This window comes from Hyperolius riggenbachi, chromosome 2, assembly GCF_040937935.1.
Source record: "Hyperolius riggenbachi isolate aHypRig1 chromosome 2, aHypRig1.pri, whole genome shotgun sequence".
Classification (NCBI taxonomy): domain Eukaryota; kingdom Metazoa; phylum Chordata; class Amphibia; order Anura; family Hyperoliidae; genus Hyperolius; species Hyperolius riggenbachi.
In genome coordinates, this window is record NC_090647.1 from 142378204 (window position 1) to 142401481 (window position 23278).

Genomic DNA, 23278 nt, shown 5'->3' on the forward strand with positions numbered 1-23278 from the left:
ATACAATAGGGAAAAGTGTGCCTGAAGTGGGACTTTAATACAAAAAAGCATGTAAATGCTTTAATCAAACCTCCCTATCTTTCCTTCCACTCGCACAGATCTAAACCCCAAGCAGCCCTGAGAAGCAAGCATAGCGCTACCCCTACAGTGGGTCCACCTAGCACCCCTCCTCCGTCTGTACGGCGCACGTCTCATTGCGTCACTACAGCTCGGCGACGGAAGTGACCGTGGTGAGAGGACCAAGATGGCGACTCCCTATGTGACCGATGAATCTGGTGAGTGGAGCAGCCCTGGGGAGTACAGGCTGCACGTAGCTCGCAGCGGGAGAGCGCAGGGATGGGTGGATACAGGCACGGGTACCGGCAGCGTCGGTGTGAGGCGTCCCCTGGTGTCACACGATTCCCCATTCATTGTTGTATGGAGTGTGACGTGACGGCAGCTCTTTATGACAGCATCCTGCTGCATTCACTCACCGCGTACACCACGTTCACGTGTGCTGCTCTTTCCTGATTGTCTTTTCTTTAGTAATAATGAAATAATTCACTCAGCATAGTGATCTAGCTAGCAGTGTGTACAGTTCTGAGGCACATGAGGACAGCATTGTCTGGTGCTGCAGCAGATGCTAGTGGAGGCTGTAAAATCTAACCTACAAATGGCACTAGAAATATGCATGCAACTAGATTAGAAATATAGTGTGTGTGTGTATGTATGTATATATATATATATATATATATATATATATATATATATATATATATATATTAGTAAAAGGGCCTGCCCGTTAAAAAGCCGCTACCCCCCGCAATGCGCGCACATACGCGTCCCGTTTGCTTGTTTTCCACCACTGTCTGAAGTATGTGCACACAGGGAGCTGCTTGCTTGGCAGTTGGAAAAAAGCTGTTATTTCCCACAATGCAATAAGAACCTCTGTGAACCACACACAGCAAACTGTCAGATCCGGTGTTGTGTCTGATTACGCTGCCTGTGGATTTACGCTGCCTGTGGATTTGCGCTGCCTGTGGATTTGCAGTAGGAGACTGTGCGGCCACATTTCCTATAGAATGATGCTGCTGGAGGCAAATACGAAATATCTCCGCTCCCACATCTCTTACACTCCCCAAATTTTCAGGGTAGAGAGGGGACCCCCGAACTACCTCTATACCAAATTGCAGCCCCCGAGACCCGCTGGTTCACGAGATAGATTTCTCTAATCTATCTCCTAAACCAGCGGGTCTCGGGGGCTGCAATTTGGCATAGAGGTCGTTCGGGGGGTCCCCATCCTACCCTAAAAATTTGGGGAGTGTAAGAGGTGTGGGAGCGGAGATATTTAGTATTTTATCTCCAGCAGCATCATTAACTTCACACTGAGCATGTGTGCTGCTCAGTGTGGAAGGGAGCTTCCGGGCAGCGCAATCAGACATTACACCGGCCCTGTGTCCTAACTGCCCTGGCTGCGCACATGCTCAGTACAAAAAAGCCAGGGACACACAACCATTCAGTTGATGACACAGGGACACTTGCATTTAATTGTATAGGACTAGTTGACCTAAGCCCGTTTAAAAACGGGCTAGGTCTTGATTGGACATGCGCCCGCCGCAAACGCACCCGAGCTGCACGCACGCCCACCCACCCTCCCCTTGGCCATTCGCCTCACGTCCCTGCAGATGAGACACTCACAGGGACACGGGATGCAGAGACAGTAGGGTTTTATTATATAGGATATTTGCGTACTGGTAATGTGGTTTAGGGGTGACAGTGTTTTGTGCAGGGCTGTGGAGTCTGTACAAAAATCATCCTACTCCTGAGTTTATGAAACCACCCACTCCAGGTACCCAAAACTCCTTAAGGTGGCCACTAATGATGCAATACTTTACATCCAATCTTACCAAACCTATGTAGTAAAAAGGTAAATTGAGTGAATATATAGAATGGACAATTTAGGCAGTTCCCTTATATTAAGGTGGCCACTAACTGTCCAATTTCTTAGCGAAAAATCATTAGAGCAATCAGAAATTCCGATTGGATTGGTTGTAAATAATCTGTTGATGAGCACAATCGATTATGGACGACTATAAAAAATAGTCGTCTGATTGGATTTTCGTCAAACCAAAATTTGGATTTCCTTGTTGGATGTGATAGGAAGCAAAGATTGGTTTGCTGATGGCGTAGTAAACGATTTCTCATCCGATCATCCCATCAATCATCCTGATTGATCGAATGATTTTTTGCTAGAAAATGGCACAGTTAGTGGCTGCCTTTTGATAGAAATGGTAAGGTTGGTTTGAAAAGGTTGGATCATTAGTGGCCACCATTAGTCCAATACTTATCAGGGCTGTAAAGTTGGTACAAAAATCATCCAACTTCGACTCCTCAGTTTATGAAACCTCCGACTCCAGTTACCCAAAAATTGCTCCGATTCCTCAACTCCCGACACCACAGCCTTGGTTTTGTGAGGAGTCTTTTGTCATTAGAAACTTGCAGATGCTGTCAGACCAGAATTCAGTATACAACTATAAAATAGCTTTATATGGTATTGTGAATAGAGATATTAAAATTCAGCTTGACTGACATTTTGGCTTTGCAGGAGCCATAATCACTGTGACCACTGACCAGAACTGTTTTTTGTATTTTTGTTGTTGTTAGCACACAGCAAAAGGTAGCCATACACTTATAGATTACCACCAGATTTGACCATCAGAGAGATCCCTCTCTGATTGTATCTGATCAGAGAGAGATCTATTACTGTCTGCCACATACTGTACACAGATTTTCAATAGATTTTAGCATTCAATTTATTGAAATTATGTGGAGCCGCTGGATCCTCAGGTCTCCCCCATCTAAAAGGTGTAATCCCCGGGCCATGCAGAGTTTTTGAAGCACAGCTTAAAGGGAACCTATGCTTGGAAAAATAAAAAAGTCCAGGGGTACAAATTTTAGATGGGGAGAATGGCTGGGGGGTCTGTCAGGTCACCCTGAAATCAAATGCAGCTGCAGCTGAGCACCTGACTGCCCCCTTTTGAGCATGATCTTTTCAGCCTGCTCAATTTATAGTTTCAGTTAATTTCAGGCTGAAATCGATTGACTTTACGATCGGGCAGCCAAGTCGCGGTATCGATCTCTGGCAGATTAAATCGACAATGGGATGCAGGGCTGCCGCTACTCTACTTACAGCATATGAGGAGGAAAGCAGATGACAGCCGGATGCTCACCAAAATTAGCTGGGTGGAGTACCCAGCTAAAACAGCCTGGGGAGAACCCTGCACCTTTAGTGCTCTGTCGGCCCTTCTATACGCCCCCTCATACACACAGCAACAGAAGTTTTAGCTGACCTGCAGGCTAGCCTTGGTTCTGCAATGTTGCAGAGGGATCCGATCCCGCCAGTCAACATACCGCGTACAAGACAAAAGACAAGACAAATAACATTTATATTGCGCTTTTCTCCTGGCGGACTCAAAGCGCCAGAGCTGCAGCCACTAGGGCGTGCTCTATAGGCAGTAACAGTGTTAGGGGAACTTGCCTAAGGTCTCCTACTGAATAGGTGCTGGCTTACTGAACAGGCAGAGCCGAGATTCGAACCCTGGTCTCCTGTGTCAGAGGCAGAGCCCTTAACCATTACACCATCCAGCCACATTTACACCATCCAGCCACATTTACACCGCGTACAGGTGTATAAGGCTTAAAGGACTTACGAGGCGAAAAAGACCTAAAAAGTTAAATACCTGCATGTAATAGCAATGCACGGAGGGCGCCGTCCGCGCCCTCCGTGCCGTTCCGCCGGGTCCCCGCAGCTCAATGTGCCCCGCGGCCGGTCCCGACCCCCCAGCCCGGGTCGGGCTCTTCCTCCTCCACAAAGATGGCCGCCGGAGCTGTCCGCCGCTGCGCAGTCCGCATATGCGCGAGTGCGGCTGCGCAGCTCTAGGGCCTCCCCCCGATCCACGCTACTGTTGCGTGGATCAGGGGGGGAGGCCCTAGAGCTGCGCAGCCGCACTCGCGCATATGCGGACTGCGCAGCGGCGGCCATCTTTGTGGAGGAGGAAGAGCCCGACCCGGGCTGGGGGGTCGGGAGCGGCCGGGGGGCACATTGAGCTGCGGGGATCCGGCGGAACGGCACGGCCGTCCGCGCCCTCCGTGCATTGCTATTACATGCAGGTATTTAACTTTTTAGGTCTTTTTCACCTCGTAAGTCCTTTAAGATTGGGCAGAATATTACCAGAAAGCTGATGAATAAATCAACCACAAGCCTTTCTGAGTCAGATGCTAATTTTCTGAATTGATGCATATTTTGTTGCAGTTTGTACATTTGTGCAGCATCGGCATTTGATTATTATACAATGTGCTGTCTATTGAATGGCTTGGCTGCCATACATTATTAGACTTGGCCTTACACTATGTAAACACTTTAGATTTTCCTTGACAGAAACAATTCAGCTGGTAATCTTGTAGAAGACTATACAGCCAAATTACAAATAAAGGTGGCCACTAATGATACAATTTAATGAACGATTGTTTTTACGAACAATTATTCCTATGAATGATAGGAAGTAAATGTTTGGGACCAGTAACGGATGAAAATCTCTTAAACCAATCTGATCAGATTAATGGAATCGATCCGATTTTTGGATGGACTGCGCAAGCAGTACAGCGGACCTGTTTGAGCTTGGCTGTTGTCACCGGAGCCCGATCAAAAAGCTTCTACTGCAACTGCGCTGGCGCTCGGAAGGTAAATAATGCTGCAAAAGTTGCTGTAGGCAATACCTTTACTGATTAACTGCAGATAGAAGTTTCTCCCTGGCAACAATGCTTCCAGCATCTTCACGAAGCAACACATATGATCCTAAAGCAAAAAAAAAAAAAAAAAACCTAAGAAGAAGGAAGTCTATGGATCGCGCAGATCCCCTGATCATATCTGACAAGAGCTTGTCAGAATATGTTACGTGACCGCGTGATTTATTCTGCAAGCAGAATATAAATGCCTTAATGGGGATCTGTTGTGATAATAACGTAATGAATAAAATTGCTATTTTTATATTAACCATTTAGCAATGATTTAGTCAGTCTTTGCCCATTGTTAAATCTTTACTCACCCTGATTTACATTCTGAAATGTATCCGAGGTGGCAACATTTTTAGTCCCGTCAGATGCACCTTTGCGGTGTGTTTGTTTCTGAGAATTCCGAAGCAGTGAAAATAATTCCTGGTCTCCCAGCATGCTCTGGGAGGAGGATTCCACATAGCTACATAGCCTAAGCTAAGCATCCCTGGGAGGGTGGGGCTACATAACATTATACAGCAATTTATAGATATAAAAAGAGTTTCTGATGCTGAAACCAGGAAAATTACATTAACCACCCTGGCGGTCTATTTATTTTGCCAGGAAGGCTGCCCAGGGGGGGGGGTTTGTATTTTTTTTTTTAAAATCATGTAGCTAGCCTAGCGTTAGCTACATGATTCTCCCCTCCCTGCGCCTTCCCTCCGGAAATCCCGTTCTGAACAGGATTTCCTTTAGGGCTTCCCCCGTCGCCATGGTGACGATCGTGATGACGTCGTGACGTCATCGGGAGTCCCGATCCACCCCTCAGCGCTGCCTGGCACTGATTGGCCAGGCTGCGCACGGGGTCTGCGGCGTGGGAGGGGGGGCCCTCTTTCGCGGCGGGTAGCGGCGCTTCGGCGGAGATCGTTAGAAACACGCAGCAAGCAAAGTGCTTGCTGCGTGTTTTCAAAAAAGGCGAGGCCTGAGCGGCGCGCTCCGGCGGTCATTGACGAGTCGAGCTCGTCAATACCGCCAAGGAGGTTAAGGGCTGATTCACACTACAAGAGCTTTTTAAGCGCTAGATTTAAAAGCTCTTGCTATTGCAATGCTCTGGTCCCACCGATCCTCTGGTCACAGTTGCGGCTCAATTTCACTTTGCGCAATTTGGGGGAACTGAGCCTGTGCGGCCCTGGCTGCGCACGTCCTCGTTCACGCTACTGTAACCAGACATGTACTGCGCAGGCACAGTAGAGATTTTCTCGTACTGCGACTGCACAGGGCGCTCCTGGCTACAGGAACGCGTACTAGTGTAGGCATGGCCAGGGCGCAATGGAGGTTGACTTACAAGTCAACCTCCACTACAGGAAAAAAAAAAAGTGAGCTGCAGCGGGGAAAGGAGGATCGGTCCAGGGGGCTGATCCTCCTTTCCCTGCAGGGGGCTGGCAGAAGCCCCAAATAAGTAAAACTTTTTTTTTTTAATACTGTTTTCAGTTCTGCTTTAATTTGAGGGTGTTTAAATCCAAATCAGGTGGACGGTGTAGGAATTACAACAGTTTGCACATGTGCCTCCCACTTGCTAGTAATGGCACAGAATAATAATCGTAAGTAAAACTTTCACTTTTTAATTCTTGGTTGCAAATCCTCTGCAGTCAATTACAGCCTTAAAGGACTTCCGAGGCCAAAATCCGGGCCCAAAACATAAAAAAAGTCAGCTACCTTCATGGCTTTTTAAGGCACGGAGGACGCCGTCCGCGCCCTCCGTGCCGTTCCGCCTGGTCCCCTCTGGTGAATAGCCCCCCGAAAGGCTGCGACCCCACGGTCCGGGTCGGCATCTTCTGCCCCTATAAAGATGGCCGCCGGAGCTGGCCACGGCTGCGCAGTCCGCATAGCCGCTACTGCGGCTGTGCAGCTCTAGGGCCAACCCCCCGATCACGTAACAGGCAGCGTGGATCGGAGGGTTGGCCCTAGAGCTGCGCAGCCGCAGTAGCGGCTATGCGGACTGCGCAGCCGTGGCCAGCTCCGGCGGCCATCTTTATAGGGGCAGAAGATGCCGACCCGGACCGTGGGGTCGCAGCCTTTCGGGGGGCTATTCACCAGAGGGGACCAGGCGGAACGGCACGGAGGGCGCGGACGGCGTCCTCCGTGCCTTACAAAGCCATGAAGGTAGCTAACTTTTTTTATGTTTTGGGCCTGGATTTTGGCCTCGGAAGTCCTTTAAGTCTGGAACGCATAGACATCATTAGATGCTGGGTTTCATCCCTAGTAATGCGCTTCCAGGCCTCTACTGTAACTGTCTTCAGTTCCTGCTTGTTCTTGGGATATTTTCCCTTCAGTTTTGTCTTCAGCAAGTGAAATGCATGCTCACTCAGATTCAGGTCAGGTGACACTTGGACATTGCATAACATTCCACTTCTTTCCCTTCAAAACTCTTTGGTTGCTTTTGTAGTATGCTTTGGGTCATTGTCCATCTGCACTGTGAAGCGCCGTTCAATGAGTTCTGAGCAAATAATCTTGCCTGAAACACTTCTGAATTCATCCTGCTTTTGTCAAAGTCAACAATCAAGTGAAGACTTCACCGCATTGAATACGGAGGGTTCACCACAAGATGTAAACCATTGATATGGAGGTGCACTTCCATACATGTTAAATAAATGATGCGAGCCTTGTAATTTGTAGCTGCTGCTTTTGTGACATGAAATCCAATCTATGCAGCTTGACAATACTATAGCCTTTTGGAAATCAACACCTTCAAAGGAGACGGAAAGCTAGTTCATTTAATCATGCAGTATATTGTGACGTCGGAAATACACCAAAGAAGAACTAAAGTTTCCTAATAAAACAGTAATGAAAACAGACATTATAATAAAATTAAATAAAAATATTATTTAGGTGCACTAACAGACCATTTGTAAAATGTATGCAGTTGAGGGCAGGGCTGGGACAGTGTTCTTCAGGACTAGAGGCAGAGATTTCAAAGTCCCCCCCCCCCCCCCCCCCCATTAATTTTGCTTGCACTAATATACGGTATCCAGATGTGCCCCCAGTATTAACCACTTCAAGCTGCGGGTAGTGTTTACCTTATGGAATGCGACCACCAGGGGAGGAGGCAGCTGTGTATGTAAAAGCACACACTGATCCTGTCCCCCTGCCCCCCTGATCGCGCACAGCACCCCTCAGACCCCCCCCTGATCACCCCCTCAGACCTCTGTTTGCACCCAATCACCCCCCTAATCACCCATCAATCACCTCGTCACTATCTGTCAACGCTCACACCCTCAGATCCTCCCCCGACCCCACCTCCCTGTGTACTGTATACATCTATTCTCCCCTGTAATCACCCACTGATCACCTGTCACTCACCCATCAATCACCCCGTCACTGCCACCCATCAGATCAGACCCTAACCTGCCCCTTGCGGGCACCTGATCACCCGCCCACACCCTCAGATCGCCCGCAGACCCGCCCTCAGATCACTTACCAAGTGCATTGTTTACATCTGTTCTCCCCTCTAATCACCCATCAATCACCCCCTGTCACCACCTGTCACTGTTACCCATCAGATCAGACCCCAATCTGCCCCTTGCGGGCACCCGAACACCCGCCCACACCCACAGATCGCCCTCAGACCCCCTCTGATCAACTCGCCAGTGCATTGCTTGCATATATTCTCCCCTGTAATCACCTACTGATCACCTATCATTTACCCTGTCACTGCTACCCATCAGATCAGACCCTAATCTTTCCTTTGTGGGCACCCAGACACCCGCACACTCCCTCAGAGACCCCTCAGATCCCCCCCCCCCGAATCACCTCCCCAGTGCATTGATTGATTCTATCCTCCCCTCTTATCACCCCCTGAGACACCCATCAATCACCTCCTGTCACCACCTGTCACCTTCCAGTACTCCTACCCATCAGATCAGGCCCTAATCTGCCCCCTGCAGGCTTCTGATCACCCGCCCACACCCTCCGATCCCCCTCAGAACCCCACCCCCCTGTCACTATCCTAGTGATCTAAAAACAGTGATCCGTGAAAACTGTCACTTTTTTAGTATCACTAGTGTTAACAGTTAGGCCAGTTATTTAGCTAGGGCCCTTCGTTGGGTAGTTAGCGTCAGTTAGCACCCAACCCACCACACTGCAGTCACTAATTAGTTGGTGATTAGCATCAATGTCGCTAATCAGCATTGCTACTATATAGTATCTGTAAGTGATCATTACTGATCGCAGTCAGATCTATATTAGGGTCACTAGGATACACTAAAAACGCAGTGTTTGACCGATCAGGCCTGATCGTTCACCTGCACTTGCGTTCAGCCCTCCCCACCGCAGCAACAGAATTTTTTTTTCTGATCGATGCAAAAAACACTGTACAATAGCTGTGGCGCTGTAATCAAAACTCAGTGACCACAGCTTTCTACTTCACAAGTACTCCCTTTTACTAGGTAGGTGCTCTTTTTCCTGGGTAGACTCAGAGGAATACCCCCTAAATTTAGCAGTCCACCATGGCAAAAAAGGCGTATTCCGCTGAAGAGGCCACCGAGATTCTGGCCCAGTGGGGTGAGTGCGATTGAGAAGCCTCATCCGACGAATCATCCGGGTCAGAATACGAACCAGTGAACAGCAGTGGCTCTCTGACTGATAGCAATGACGAGGTTGAGGTCCCGGCTAGAGCCAGGCGTACCACACCCCATATCACTGGACCACAGGTGGCGCAGGATCAGACTCAAGGGCAGCAGAGTGGTGCTAGCGCTGATCCGAGTTTTCTTGGTGAGGCATGCACCAGCAGCGTAGCATCTCTTGGACCTACACCAGTACTACCATAGACCCTGGTGAAGTGGCGAGCACCAGCATGGTAGTAAAAACTGGTTCGGTGGCACGTGCATTAAGACCCGAGTCACAGCCACCAGCAAAACGGGCCCGTACTAGCCATAGTCTCCCAGAGGTGCTGGCAAATCCCAATTGGCAATCCCCTAGTTCTGCCGCACCCGTACTGCCCCCTTTGACTGCCCAGTCTGGAGTCCAGGTGGAGACAGATAATCTAGGATCAGCCCTAGACTTTTTTTCATCTGTTCTGCACTGTGGATCTCTACGAATTAATTGTGGCTGAGACCAACCGTTATGCCACACAATACGCAACCGCCAATCCGATAAGCTACCATGCCCAGCCTTTTTGGTGGAAACCACTCCAAGTTTCCAAACGTAATTTTTTTTGGGCCTTCTCCTCAACATGTGTCTAGTAAAAAAGAATGTATTGCGGTCTTATTGGTCTACACATCCAATACATCACATGCCCATGTTCTCTGCTGCCCTTTCCAGGTCATGATTTGAGAACATCCTGCGCTTCTTGCACTTCAGTGGCAATACAACCTGTCATCTAAGAGGCCACCCTGCTTATGACCGGTTCCACACAATTCGGCCCCTCATAGACCACCTGATATCAAAATTTGCAGATGCTTATACCCCTGAACAATCATTTTGAGGCACTTGATCACTGTTACACTACGACTAAGGACTCATATCACTCTGTCAGCAGGGCAGCTTTGGGGAACTCTGAACATGCTGTTATACAGCTTATCCCAACATACATCCAAAGACTAAAAACTGCCAAACCTGTAGTGACCACAGTTAAGAAATGGACTAGTGAAGCTGTAGAAAAACTGCAGAGCTGCTTTGATTTAACTGACTGGAATTTATTTAAAGAATCCTCCAGTGACCTAAATGAATACACTGACGCTGTGACATCATATATTACCTTTTGTGAAGAGTCCTGCATCCCCACAAAAAAGTGCACCAGGTACAATAACGATAAACCCTGGTTTACATCACATCTTAGGAAGCTGCGCCTCGACAAAGAAAGGGCACATCGTACAGGCGATAAAGTCCTCTACAAAGCTGCGAAATACAAACTGCAGAGAGCCATTACCGACGCAAAAAAAGATTATTCACAAAAACTCGAGGAAAAATTTTCTAACGCCGACTCATCCACAATATGGAAATCTCTACATGAAATTACCAGCTACAGGAGGAAATCTCCTCCCCCCTCACTACATAACCTGCAGCTTGTAAATGAGCTGAATACATTTTATTGCAGGTTTGACACTACCAACAAAAGCCAAACACAACAAGTCAATTTGCATCTCTGCCACAGGCAAACTGAACACTCTTCCTGCCAGCCAACGTCTCCACCCCCTGCAGTGCCTCAGCAACTACACAACACAGGAGGCCAGACACAATCTATTGACCTGTCCCCAGATGTGCATGCTCTAACAATATGCCAATCAGATGTAAACAGACTCTTTAAAAAACAAAACACCAGGAAAGCAATGGGACCAGACGCTGTGTCTGCGAAATGCTTGAATCTCTGTGCCGACCAATTAGCGCCTGTATTCACAGACATATTCAAAGCATCTCTAGAACTCTCAATTGTTCCTGCCTGTTTTAAAAGCGCAACTATTGTACCAATTCAAAAAAAAAAAAAACCTGCATGTTTAAATGATTACAGGCCTGTTGCGCTGACATCACTGGTCATGAAAGCATTTGAAAAACTGATAATGACTTATCTGAAATCCATCACAGATCCCCTGCTGGACTCTTTGCAATTTGCCTACAGGCCTAACAGATCCGCAGACGATGCCGTGAACATGTGTATGCATTATGTACTACAGCATTTAGATATCCCAGGAACCTACACCAGGATTTTATTTATAGATTTCAGCTCTGCATTTAATACCATAATTCCATCACTGCTGCACAGCAAGCTCTCCCAGCTACATATACCTGAATCCCTCTGCAAATGGATAACCGACTTCTTAACCGACAGAAGACAGCGTGTTAGACTTGGTAAACTCACATCAAGCTCTCTGACAGTCAGTACTGGTGCACCCCAGGGCTGTGTGCTTTCCCCACTGCTGTACTCACTTTACACCAATGACTGCATCTCCACAGATCCATCTGTTAAGGTTCTGAAGTTTGCAGACGACACACAACAGTTGTTGGTCTTATTCAAAACGGGGATGAGTCTGCATACAGGCATGTGGTGGGACAGCTTTCCTCCTGGTGCAGCAGCAACAACTTGGAACTAAATGCTCTCAAAACCATGGAGATGATAATAGACTTTAGGAGATCTCCCCCCCAGCACCTCCCCTTAACCATAAATGGATCCACAATAACCCAAGTAGAGTCATTCAAGTTTCTTGGGTCCATGATCTCAAACGACTTAAAATGGGACAACAACACTGCCACTATTGTCAAGAAAGCACAACAGAGAATGTACCATCTACGGCAGCTGAAAAAGTTTGGCCTACCTCAAAATCTAATGGTGCAGTTCTACACTGCAATCATCGAATCAACCATAACATCATCTATGACTGTATGGTTCGGCTCCTGCTCAGCATTAGAAAAGGGGAGGCTGCAGCGCATCATCCGATCAGCGGAAAGGATAATTGGCTGTAGCTTACCTTCCCTGCAGGATCTTTACACTAGCAGGTGCAGAAAGAGAGCAACCAAAATTGCCTCTGACCCCTCTCACCCAGCTCACTCCATCTTCCAGCGCATGCCTTCAGGAGTAAGATTCCGATCAATTGCTACCAAAACCTCTAGACACAGGAACAGTTTTTTTCCTCAAGCGGTAGCCATACTTAATGCTGAACCACGTTAGAGCTGCTAGGACTGAAAGTAATCAGCACAGAACTAAACATGAACAATTCTCACATTGCTTACTGCCACTATACTTATAATGTCCTTAACTTGTAATATTCACACTGTCTGTCCTTGTATTGTTTTTGTTTGTGTTTGTTAAGCAACTGCCAAGACAAATTCCTTGTAGGTGCAAACTTACTTGGCGAAAATAAATTGATTCTGATTCTGATTTGGTTTCCAAACTACTCCTCACAGTTTTGGGCCCCTAAAATGCCAGGGCAGTATAGGAACCCCACAATTGACCCCATTTTAGAAAGAAGACACCCCAAGGTATTGTTAGGTGTATGATGAGTTCATAGAATTTATTTTTTGTGGAAAATGACACTGAAAAAAAAACAATATAAATCAATTACCGCTAACTTGTGACAAAAAATAAAATCTTCTATGAACTCACCATACTCCTAACGTAATACCTTGGGGTGTCGTCTTTCTAAAATGGGGTCACTTGTGAGGTTCCTATACTGCCCTGGCATTTTAGGGGCCCTAAACCGTGAGGAGTAGTCTGGAAACCAAATGCCTCAAAATGACCTGTGAAATCCTAAAGGTACTCATAGGACTTTGACCCCCCCCCCCGAGTCCTCCTGTGCCCGTGACGCCGGTCCAAGTCCCTCTGGCCAGCAGCGACGACCCCCGCGATGCTGGCCTTTCTGCTGCTACTGCGCATGGGCGGCCCCGGGCCCCACGCAATCAGGGTGCATAGGCAGTAGCCTCCGACAAGCCAGCTTTGCGGGGGTCGCTGCTGCTGGCCAAGAGGGACTCACGTGGGCATAGGAGTACTCCAGGGGACTGTAAGAAGCCCCAGGTAAGTTAAAATCTTTTTTTCAAGTTAACTTAAGATTCCCTTTAAAGTGTATCCCAGGCCTAAAAAATGGATACTTAAGAAGAGGGAGGCCTCTGGATCCTGCAGCTTCAACTACTTTTATGCGCTGTTTTATTTTAACTCTTCCTGTTCATTTTCATGTTGTTGTGAACATGTAATGTTTTATTGTTGATGTGAAAGTAATGAACATTCCAGAAGTCATTTGGTTCCCATGTGTGACTGTGGATTTCCAGCCCTGTATTTTACACATTTTCATGAAGTTAGGATACATGACTAATTGGTGCATTTTTGTGTGACTGACAATCATTTAGCCAGGGAGTTAATTAGAACTCTGCATTTGGAGAAATGAACTTGCGGTGACATTCAGTAACTGCTGATATTTGTTAGCTGAATGAAGACAGATATATAGGGGAAAGGGTACATTTGATGATGTTTTGTAATAAGACTTATCACAAACTGAAAATTCTGCTTCTATAATGCAGCTGGTCACGGAAGTTTTACTTCTTTAAAACTTTTCAACAAAATGTGGCTACCTGGTGTCAAAGTTTGTATGTTCTCCCCATTTGTGTTAGTTTTCTTCCATGTGCTTTTATTTATTTAGTTTTTTATTTATAAGCACCAACATCTTATGCATTGCTGTACAATGAATGTGTGAAACAGAAGATAAACCTCCTTGCATAACACACATAGGATGTTAGGATTAGGATAGTTGGAATACATAGTATAAAATAGGTCATGATTTTTTCTTATAAATTCCACAAGCATACCAGTCAGTTATTTGCCTCTTCCAGCACATAGAAGTTGCTATGGTGATGACATGTGAATCCCATTCATGAAGAGTTACGGTACCAGCAGGGCTGGGGAGTCGGTACAAAAATCATCCGACTCCTCAGTTTATGAAACCACCGACTCCAGGTACCCAAAATCGCTCCGACTCCTCAGTTTATGAAACCACCAACTCCGATTCCAGGTGCCCAAAATTGCTCCGACTCCTCGACTCCAATACTTACCAGGGCTGTGGATTTTGTACAAAAATCATCCGACTCCGACTCCTCTTTTATGAAACCTCCGACTCCATGTACCCAAAATTGCTCCGACTCCTCAACTCCAACTCCGACTCCACAGCCCTGGTTACCAACGTTTGATGTATCCTTTAATCCTTTCGGGACTGGACAACTCTGGCCTCTTAAATGGATCCTGACGAAATTCACTGAGACAGCAGAGCTAGTGGGTGCAGCGACAGGAACAGCAGCAAAGACGGCGTGAGTGCGCAGCAGTGAATAGTCAGAATCTACAACCAGTCTGAGCCACGCAGCCACTGGCAGGACGTAGATTACGTAGATACGTTGGCCCAGAATAGGTTCAAGTGAATTCGAGTTGAGTGATATGGAGGCTGCATATTTATTTTATTTTAAGCAATACCAGTTGCCAGACGATTAGCAGGACAGCCAGGCATCAGTAGTGTCTGAATCACACACTAGAAACTTCTTCTAGTATTCAGTAACTACAACTATTTGTACGTTTTTATGTATAGTTAATCTGAAATATTGTTTTAAGTACATACAAAGACACAATTTCTAAAGGGTCTGTAAGATGACTGGGCGGGGCATAGTATGTATTAAATTCAGCAAATCTCTGTCACATACCGTGGCTCAGAGTCCTCCTGTAACACTCATGTTTCTGTATAATACAGATATCGTTTCTAGGACAAATTGCTTTGTTTTAAAATAAAGTATTTTTCTTTTTGTAGGGAAATACATAGCAGCCACTCAGCGTCCCGATGGCACCTGGAGGAAGCAGAGGAAAGTAAAGGAGGGTTATGTGCCTCAAGAAGAAGTTCCTGTGTAAGTCATCATATTTTTATGTATGCCTTTTAACATGTTGCTAAATGGGTGTTTTTTACTAAACACCTCTCCAGAGATCTAAAAGTATCTCCAGTGGGGAGATCAGACATGATCCAGCAAACCTTTACTTAAAGGGAACCTAAACTGATGGATAAAAAGAGTTTAACTTGCCTGGGGCTTCTACCAGCCTCCTGCAGACGTCCTGTGTCCACTAAACGATTCTCCAGTTCCCCCTGCAGCAACCCTCTTCTGGACTGGCGAGTTGACGGCCACTGTGCATGCGCAGCCGCACGCGTCCTTGATCACGCTCTGTGCGTGCGCAGTAGATAATTTTTTGTATTGCACATGTGCAGAGGGCTTCTGTCCACGGGAGCACGATCAGAAGGCGCTCTGACCGGGGTCACGCATCAGAACGAAAGTAGGGATGCTTTGGGGAACCGGAGGATCGCTTTGTGACCGCACATGCACAGGACAGCTGCAGGGCGCTGGTAGAAGCCCCAGGTAAGTTAAACTTTTTTTAAATTCAATTTAGGTTCACTTTAAAGCCTACCTCAAGGTACAGGTGTAAACCTGGCCATACACTGTTTTTTTGCTGAATTAGACATTAGATAAGACAAAATGTCTAATCTATCTTAAATTGTAGATTTAAACATTTGTGATCAATATTATAATCAATATTAAAGGCTAAAATCCATCTAAACAATGATCCACAATGCTGATCTTTAGATGGTTGTAAAATAATTGATTGTTATATCGATCATAATATCGATTGAAAACAAAATTGAATAGTATAGGCCAGCTTAACCACCCTGGCGGTAATGACTAGCCTGGCTCGTCCAGCAGAAACCTGCTGAAAGTGGTAATGACGAGCTAGGCTCGTCAATACTGCCATATGCTATATGGAAGTGGTCCGTGATTGGCCAATCATAATTTAAAGTGTGTATCCGGCTTTAGCGGCAAAGGATTAGCAGGCTAGCCAGGCAATTGGTATGACTGACAATAATGTCAGAAACAGCTGATCTGCATGCCTGTTCATGGTTTATGGCTAAAAGTATTAGAGGCAGAGGATCAGCAGGGCAGCCAGGCAACTGGTATTGCTGAAAAGGAAATAAATATGGCAGTCTCCACATACCTCTCGCTACAGTCATAGTCCTTTAAAAGCAGGTAACCTGCTCTTGATGGCACAGTGTGGCTACACCCCATAATGCACTGCTGTTATGCACTATACACATGCAATGACTGAGCAGTTTAGAAAAAACTTCCCAAGTCGTTTGACACCTGATCAGTCTGCTGTGATGCTTTTGTGCTTGCCGTCCCGACCCCAGACCTAAATCCACTACGAAGTTTCACAGGTAGTTCAAGATATCCATAAAGCCATCATGTCGTGGACTCTTTTTACCCCAACACGTTTCCGTTTGCTTGTAAATCGGCCAAGACCCCCCCCTTTGGCCCGGATCGATTAATCCCAGAACATGCGCAGTTCGAATGTTTATGGCGCACACATGTGCAATTTGAATCCACAGGACACCATGACCGCGCTCCTGGCAGCCTCATGAGCACTGAACGTGCGCTCACAGTGCAGGTGAGGCTACGCCTACTGCGTGTGCCACTGAATGCGCAGCCACGGAGTCCTGTGAACTCAAACTGCGAATGCACAGGGATTAATGGATCCGGGTCAAAGGTCCTGACCTACAGGGGGGTTAAGGTCTAGTCCTGGTCGATTTACAAGCAAACTGAGCTGGGGGGGGAGCAAACAGAGGATGTAGTCCATATCATGATAGCTTTATGAAGCCACGTAGGTACACTTTTTCATTCTGTTCTTTACCTCAGAATTCTTTTAAGGCTCACTTATAGCTTTTTTTTTTTTATTACGGTGTTATGTTGTAAGTTCTGTTACACTTGCAAATGTGCTAAACTAACTTGTCTTTCTCCAGATATGAGAACAAATATGTAAAGTTTTTCAAAAGCAAGCCTGTACTTCCTCCAGGACTAACAGAGCCACCTGCTAACAAGGTTCAACAGCCCACAAAAGCAGAAACCGAAGCCTCCCTATCTAAAACAGCCAAAAGGAATCTGAAACGCAAGGAGAAACGGAAGCAAGAGAAGGGTGAGCGTGAGCCAGAGCCAGTGGAGGAGGCTAGACAAGAACTGGAGAAGGTTAGTGTTACGGAAACCACAGAAGCAAAGGACAAATCGGCAAATGAGAACCCTGCAGCTGAAAAGACCAAGAAACTCAAGAATCTCCGCAAGAAACTTCGACAGGTGGAAGATCTGCAGCAGAAAATAGACTGTGGGGAGATAAAACAGCCATCCAAAGAGCAGTTAGAGAAGCTGGCCAGGAGGAAAGCACTAGAGGAGGAAATTGAGGACTTGGAACTGGACTTATAGAAGGCTCCTCGCAAGCAGTAGCTGAAGGTGTTCTTTGTGGACTAGAGTGCCCTGGGACATATTTAGCATTTTCTGTTTACTTCTCCTGTTCACCAGTTGCATTGTAGTTTCCTAGGATAACCTCTGAGAATTTTCATTCAGGAGTTGCCTGCCTGTGACTCTCTACAGAACAGCTAATCACTGGGACCTCATTACCAGCAGTCTTGGAATCTTATGGTACTGTAATGACGGCTCTCGTTTTTTTTTTGTTGTTTTTTTTTTACAAAAAAGGAAAAAGCACCCATAGAAATAAAATCAAGCTGTAATTGACATTTGAAGACGGTGCATCATGGAAGCCCAACTGGAAATTTTTGAGATTTTTCTTCCTGGGAATTTAATTTTGCTGCTGCGGGTCTAGTTTTTGTTTAGTTGGCTGGTGTGCTGTAAAAGTATGGAATATAATCACCTCCTGTATGTACATATGACAGTTTTAAGCAATAATGTGTACAGTAAGCATCACGTTTGGCCTCTTGAAGGGTGAGGTTGTCAGAATAACTCATGCCAGTGGTAGCATGAAAATATGGCTGGGAAAGGAGTATTGCTGGTCTAACTTCATCCTTATGTTTTGGGTTAGGTTGGAACATGTTCTTCTGTGTGTGTTCACTGTAGGGAGAGTTGACTTCACTTTCTGTTCTGTGATAATAGTCAAGTCAATAACATTAGGTGTGACTGATCAATGGGACATGACATTAGACAGATAAAAAAAATACAATTCCTTAAACTCGGGGTTGGATGAGTCCCAGGAGTCAGGTAGTGTTGGCATATTAAATATTACAACCAGCTTCCAACATTTGACTTTTCTATCAGTAGAGCTGCTTCTTAAAAAATGTTCTTGCTGGTTCCTAGACTGGCTTTGGAATCCCATGGTTACCAGTATATGTCCATCCTAGTTAAAACCAAGAAAACATGTTGATGTCTTTCCTTCACCTGGTGAGAGTTGTGTTCACATGCTATCTGTGTGATCACATGACTCAGGCCCAGTGCATACTAAAAACCTCTAGCAGATCTGCAAAACGCTAGAAGTTTTTTGCAGCAGATTTCAGAGCGATTCTAGGCATGTTTAGAGACGTTTTCTAAACCTGCCTAGCGTTTTTTGGAGCGTTTTTGTGTAGCAGATTACAAATATTGTTACAGTAAAAGCTGTTACTGAACAGCTTCTGTAACAAAAACGCCTGGAAAAGCACTCTGGTCTAGCGTTTTTCAGAGCGGTTTTCCACTTTCCTATACTTTAACATTGAGGCAGAAACGCCTCAGAAATCTAAAAAATGCTGAAGCCCCAGTGTGTGTGTTAGTGGAAAAAACGAACCGCTCTGGTGTGCACCAGCCCAATCACTTTCATTAGCCAAGCGGTTTTCCCCCTGCAAGCGTTTTAAAAAATGCTTCAGAACCACTCAGGTGTGCACCAGCCCTGAGACAGGAAGTGAGGCAAATAAAGGGACCCAAGACAAAAGCTCTATTTCCTTCCCACTTTATCCCAGCTAAAATAACCATTTTTGGCAGATACTGACATATCATCTGATATATAGTTTAATGTGACCAAAGGTTTTAGGACTTCACTGAGAAACATAAAGTCAAACTATTTTCTCAGAGTAAAATAACACAATCTGTACATGGAAACTTGTCAGCTCCACTGCCCAAAAATGTTGTAGACATGGACCTCACGTTGTGTGTATGGACCTCACGTTGTGTGTATGTTAGAGTGTGTCTCGTTAGGTCCAGTGGAGGGGTGATAAAATGACATTGTCATCCTCTCCACTCTACATGCAGGAACAGTGCAAGAACTGACATTACAACCCTGTTGGAAACTGCAGTCTCCAGACTGATGGAAACAAGCAGCCCCAGCACTGCATTCAGCACTTAAGTCTTCAAAATGACTGCAATCTAAAGCAGGCCATACATTAACCAACCATCCAATTCGATTGTTTTAATCGAATTGGATAAAAATTGGTGCTGCCAAGTGCATGCCCGACCGACAAAGCGACCAATTTCGGGACAGAAATTGGCCGGACGGTCGATCGCGCATGCTGGAAGATGTCGGGCCGAAGTTGGTTGGTCGGGTGTGAGGCGTTACGACGGCCGGTTTGCGAACGAGCGACGAGATGAAACCACCGCCGCAATGTATAAATGTATGTGTTGTGTGTACATTTATACATTACCTGTCCTGAGTTGGCCTCCACACTACCTGTCCTGTGTCCGGTGGCGCATAGCGTCTGACGTCATACGTGCTTTACCCGGTGAGATGGACAAGCACCATGCCGAAGCTGCTACAGGACAGGTAACGTATAAATGCACTACACTACATACATTTTGGGGGCAGCGGACGCGGCGGGCTCAGCCGATTCCCTGATCATTTCATGCTGGAATCGGCCTGTAGTGTATGGGCAGATTCAACCAAATTTAGATTTAGATTCAGATTCGATTAGAGATAAATTTGTCTCTTGATCGAATATGCCCATAATCTTCTAATATATGGCAACCTTAAGGGCTTGATTCACTAAACCGTGATAACTCAAATATCACACCTTATCAAAGATTTCACACCTTATCAAAGTTAACAACGCCTTATCAGAGTAGCATAGCGAGCGCTACAAACGTATGCCTGCTAATTGGCAATGGCACTCGTCCTGCCCTGAGCCCCTGTGGTTTCGTAGCGCTCGCTATGCTACTCTGATAAGGAATGTCAACTTTGATCAGGTGTGATATCTTTGATAAGGTGTGATCTTTGATAAGGTTTGATATTTGAGTTATCACGGTTTAGTGAATCAAGCCATACGGACAGGTTCACATTGGAGCGCATCCGCTCCTGCGCTTCCGTTCTGTTAGCGGAGCGGTAACGCAAGGTCCCGACATGTCGGGAACATCCGCTCCGATGAGCGGAATGCAGGGAGCGGAACGGAGCAATGTGAACTTTCCCATTGGGAAAGCATTGCTGCCGCTGCTGCGTTCCGCTCATCGGAGCGGAACGTAAGCTAATGTGAACCGAGCCTAAGGGTGAACATTGTTGATTTCATAGTAAAGTTGGTTTCGTAGCGCTCGCTATGCTACTCTGATAAGGCATGTCAACTTTGATCAGGTGTGATATCTTTGATAAGGTGTGATCTTTGATAAGGTTTGATATTTGAGTTATCACGGTTTAGTGAATCAAGCCATACGGACAGGTTCACATTGGAGCGCATCCGCTCCTGCGCTTCCGTTCCGTTAGCGGAGCGGTAACGCAAGGTCCCGACATGTCGGGAACATCCGCTCCGATGAGCGGAATGCAGGGAGCGGAACGGAGCAATGTGAACTTTCCCATTGGGAAAGCATTGCTGCCGCTGCTGCGTTCCGCTCATCGGAGCGGAACGTAAGCTAATGTGAACCGAGCCTAAGGGTGAACATTGTTGATTTCATAGTAAAGTTGATTTTCCCATTTGAAATGTAAAATATGTTTGCCAAAAGATCCACTTTAAAGTCCAACTGAATAAAATGATTGTAATCTCGGATGTGATACGGGATTAAATCCTTTTCTTAAAGCAGACCTGAACTCAGAACTTCCTCTCTGCTCTAAAACCTAAGCAACAGCATAATAACCTGTGAAGAAAAAAAATTCTTTGTTACAGCTTACAGAACTCCTGCAATAAATCTGCAGTGCATTTGCTTCCTGCTTTCATGGAAGCAGACAAAGGGTTAACATCCTGTGTTTACATATTAGCTGTGTCTACTGAGGCTGCTGAGATTCCTGTGCTGACACAGCTGAGAGATCAAATTAAACTTGTGATTACTGGCACTTGTGAATTGGAAGAGATCTGTCTCTTGGTCGATCTGCCCATACATCTTCTGATGTATGGGCACCTTAACAATCCATACTGTCCAATACACTGAGCAGAGGAAGTGCTGCCTTCAACACAACAGACATCAGATTGACGTCACTGTTCAATACAACTTACAATACAAGACTGTCAGTCTGCCATATGGGCTTAAGTAGGCCATACGCACATTGAAATTCCCATGATCCAATCTGCTGGGTATCGATGTCACCAAATTACCCAATCGATTTGAAATCTATTTTGGCCTAAAATCGATCAATGTTTTGATCAGAGTAAATGGAGTCTGGAATTGTAATCTATTGGGGGTGGAACAGGGTCGGGAGTCCATTCATTCAGTAGTGTTGGAGCAGTGCAACTCTGCTGGTTCAATAGATCTCCCGAAGGATTCCCCGCTAGATTCTATTGAAAATCATTCTGCCATGGGCGATATGAATCAATTCCTCTGTGAACCAATTTTGATCACAGACAATCGATTGTTTGGGAGCATTGGGCATATATCTACTGTATATATGTATGGCTTGTTTTACCTAGATTTTCTGCTACACCATATCCCTTTATCCAAGCGATGTGAAGTGGGAACACATCTCTGGCCAGCTCAGTGAACATGGATTGGTTCAGCTGAACTTTGGATGGCCACCTTATGCTACGTACACACATGCGACAACGATCGTTCGTTGTGAACAACAAACAAACTTTTAATTGATGAAAGAATGACCTAAGTAAAGTTAGTTTTTAAATGTGTACGATCTGATCGTTAGAACAAACGTTACATCACGTAAAGCAACTATTACGCTTGCGCATAAAAATGAGAAGTTTCATGGAGAAATAGCAAAATGCGCATGTCAAGCCTAGTACGAATGACCGTTTCCAACGATGTACTACTTTTGCAAATGATCGTCGTTGGAAAAAATCCGCCAAGCTAGATTGTTCGTTTTTAACGATCTAGCTCGTCCGTCGTTAGACTTAATGATTGTTGGTTGCTTTTTTTTAAACGATCGTCGTTTGAAACGATCGGGGAACGATTGTTTCAAACGACTATAGTCGAATGTGTGTACGCACCTTTAGGATCACTAATACAAGTGTTGTGTAGTACCAAGTGCTGAATAGGCCTTGTTCAGTTTCCAATAAAGAATTAATTGTGAATGTAAATGGGAAACGAGCTAGTGTTGTCCATTTACTGAGATCATATTACACTGGATGGAGCACAGTGCATGATTCATTGGTTATTACACATCAGGTAGCATTTTAAAATGAGATTGATTTAGAAATCAACACTACCAGGCTATAATGGAGAAGTATATTTTCTGTGCTGCATCATTGTTTCTGTGTGGTCAAAAGCAATGGTATTATGTTATGTCTGTAAAAGTCAAACCTGTCACTAGAACTGAGCATTGCAACTTGTTTCAGCTACTTCCAACTGTTAAAGCGGATCTATAGGCAGACAGCTTCTAAGCTGAAGATCCCACCGCTTCTGGTGACCACTGGACTGATGATGTGAATCAAACCTTGAGCTCTGGCTGTCATTAAGGAGTGCTTTAAAGAGACTCTGAAGCGAGAATAAATCTCGCTTCAGAGCTTATAATTAGCAGAGGCATGTGTGCCCCTGCTAAAACGCCGCTATCCCGCGGCTAAACGGGGGTCCCTTCACCCCCAAACCCACCCCCGCAAAACTTGGTCGTAAACTTGGTCGTGAATTTTTTCTTCCTGGAGGCAGGGCTAACGGCTGCAGTAACTATAAACAAATTTCTTGCGCTCCTGGACCCAGGCTATCACATATAGATGCTTCCTCTTCGAATGAGCGCACTGCGACGCTCCGTTAGGGGTTGCTTGACAAAGGATCTCTAGAAAAAAGAGGAGCGCGCCATAGTGTGTTACATCCAAGAGGGAAAATTTATTGTGGTTAAAAGTTATACTCACAATGTTACAGATAT

At 45.7% G+C, this 23278-nt stretch overlaps 1 protein-coding gene across 1 annotated transcript; it reads left to right on the forward strand.

Moving 5' to 3' along the window:
* Positions 1-218: 218 nt before the first annotated feature.
* On the forward strand, positions 219-21058 carry PYM1 (PYM homolog 1, exon junction complex associated factor). Its single transcript, XM_068267580.1, has 3 exons — positions 219-275; positions 15021-15114; positions 17049-21058. Exons 1-3 carry the CDS (start codon positions 245-247, stop codon positions 17500-17502), a joined length of 579 nt encoding a protein of 192 aa, XP_068123681.1. The 5' UTR covers positions 219-244; the 3' UTR covers positions 17503-21058.
* The last annotated feature ends 2220 nt before the right edge of the window (positions 21059-23278 follow it).

Bases quoted from the DNA above. Each gene is read 5' to 3' on its own strand.
- PYM1 (XM_068267580.1), top strand. From the start codon at position 245: ATGGCGACTCCCTATGTGACCGATGAATCTG. The intron at 276-15,020 runs GTGAGTGGAGCA...TTCTTTTTGTAG, and splicing joins CTATGTGACCGATGAATCTG to GGAAATACATAGCAGCCACT. The intron at 15,115-17,048 runs GTAAGTCATCAT...GTCTTTCTCCAG, and splicing joins CCTCAAGAAGAAGTTCCTGT to ATATGAGAACAAATATGTAA.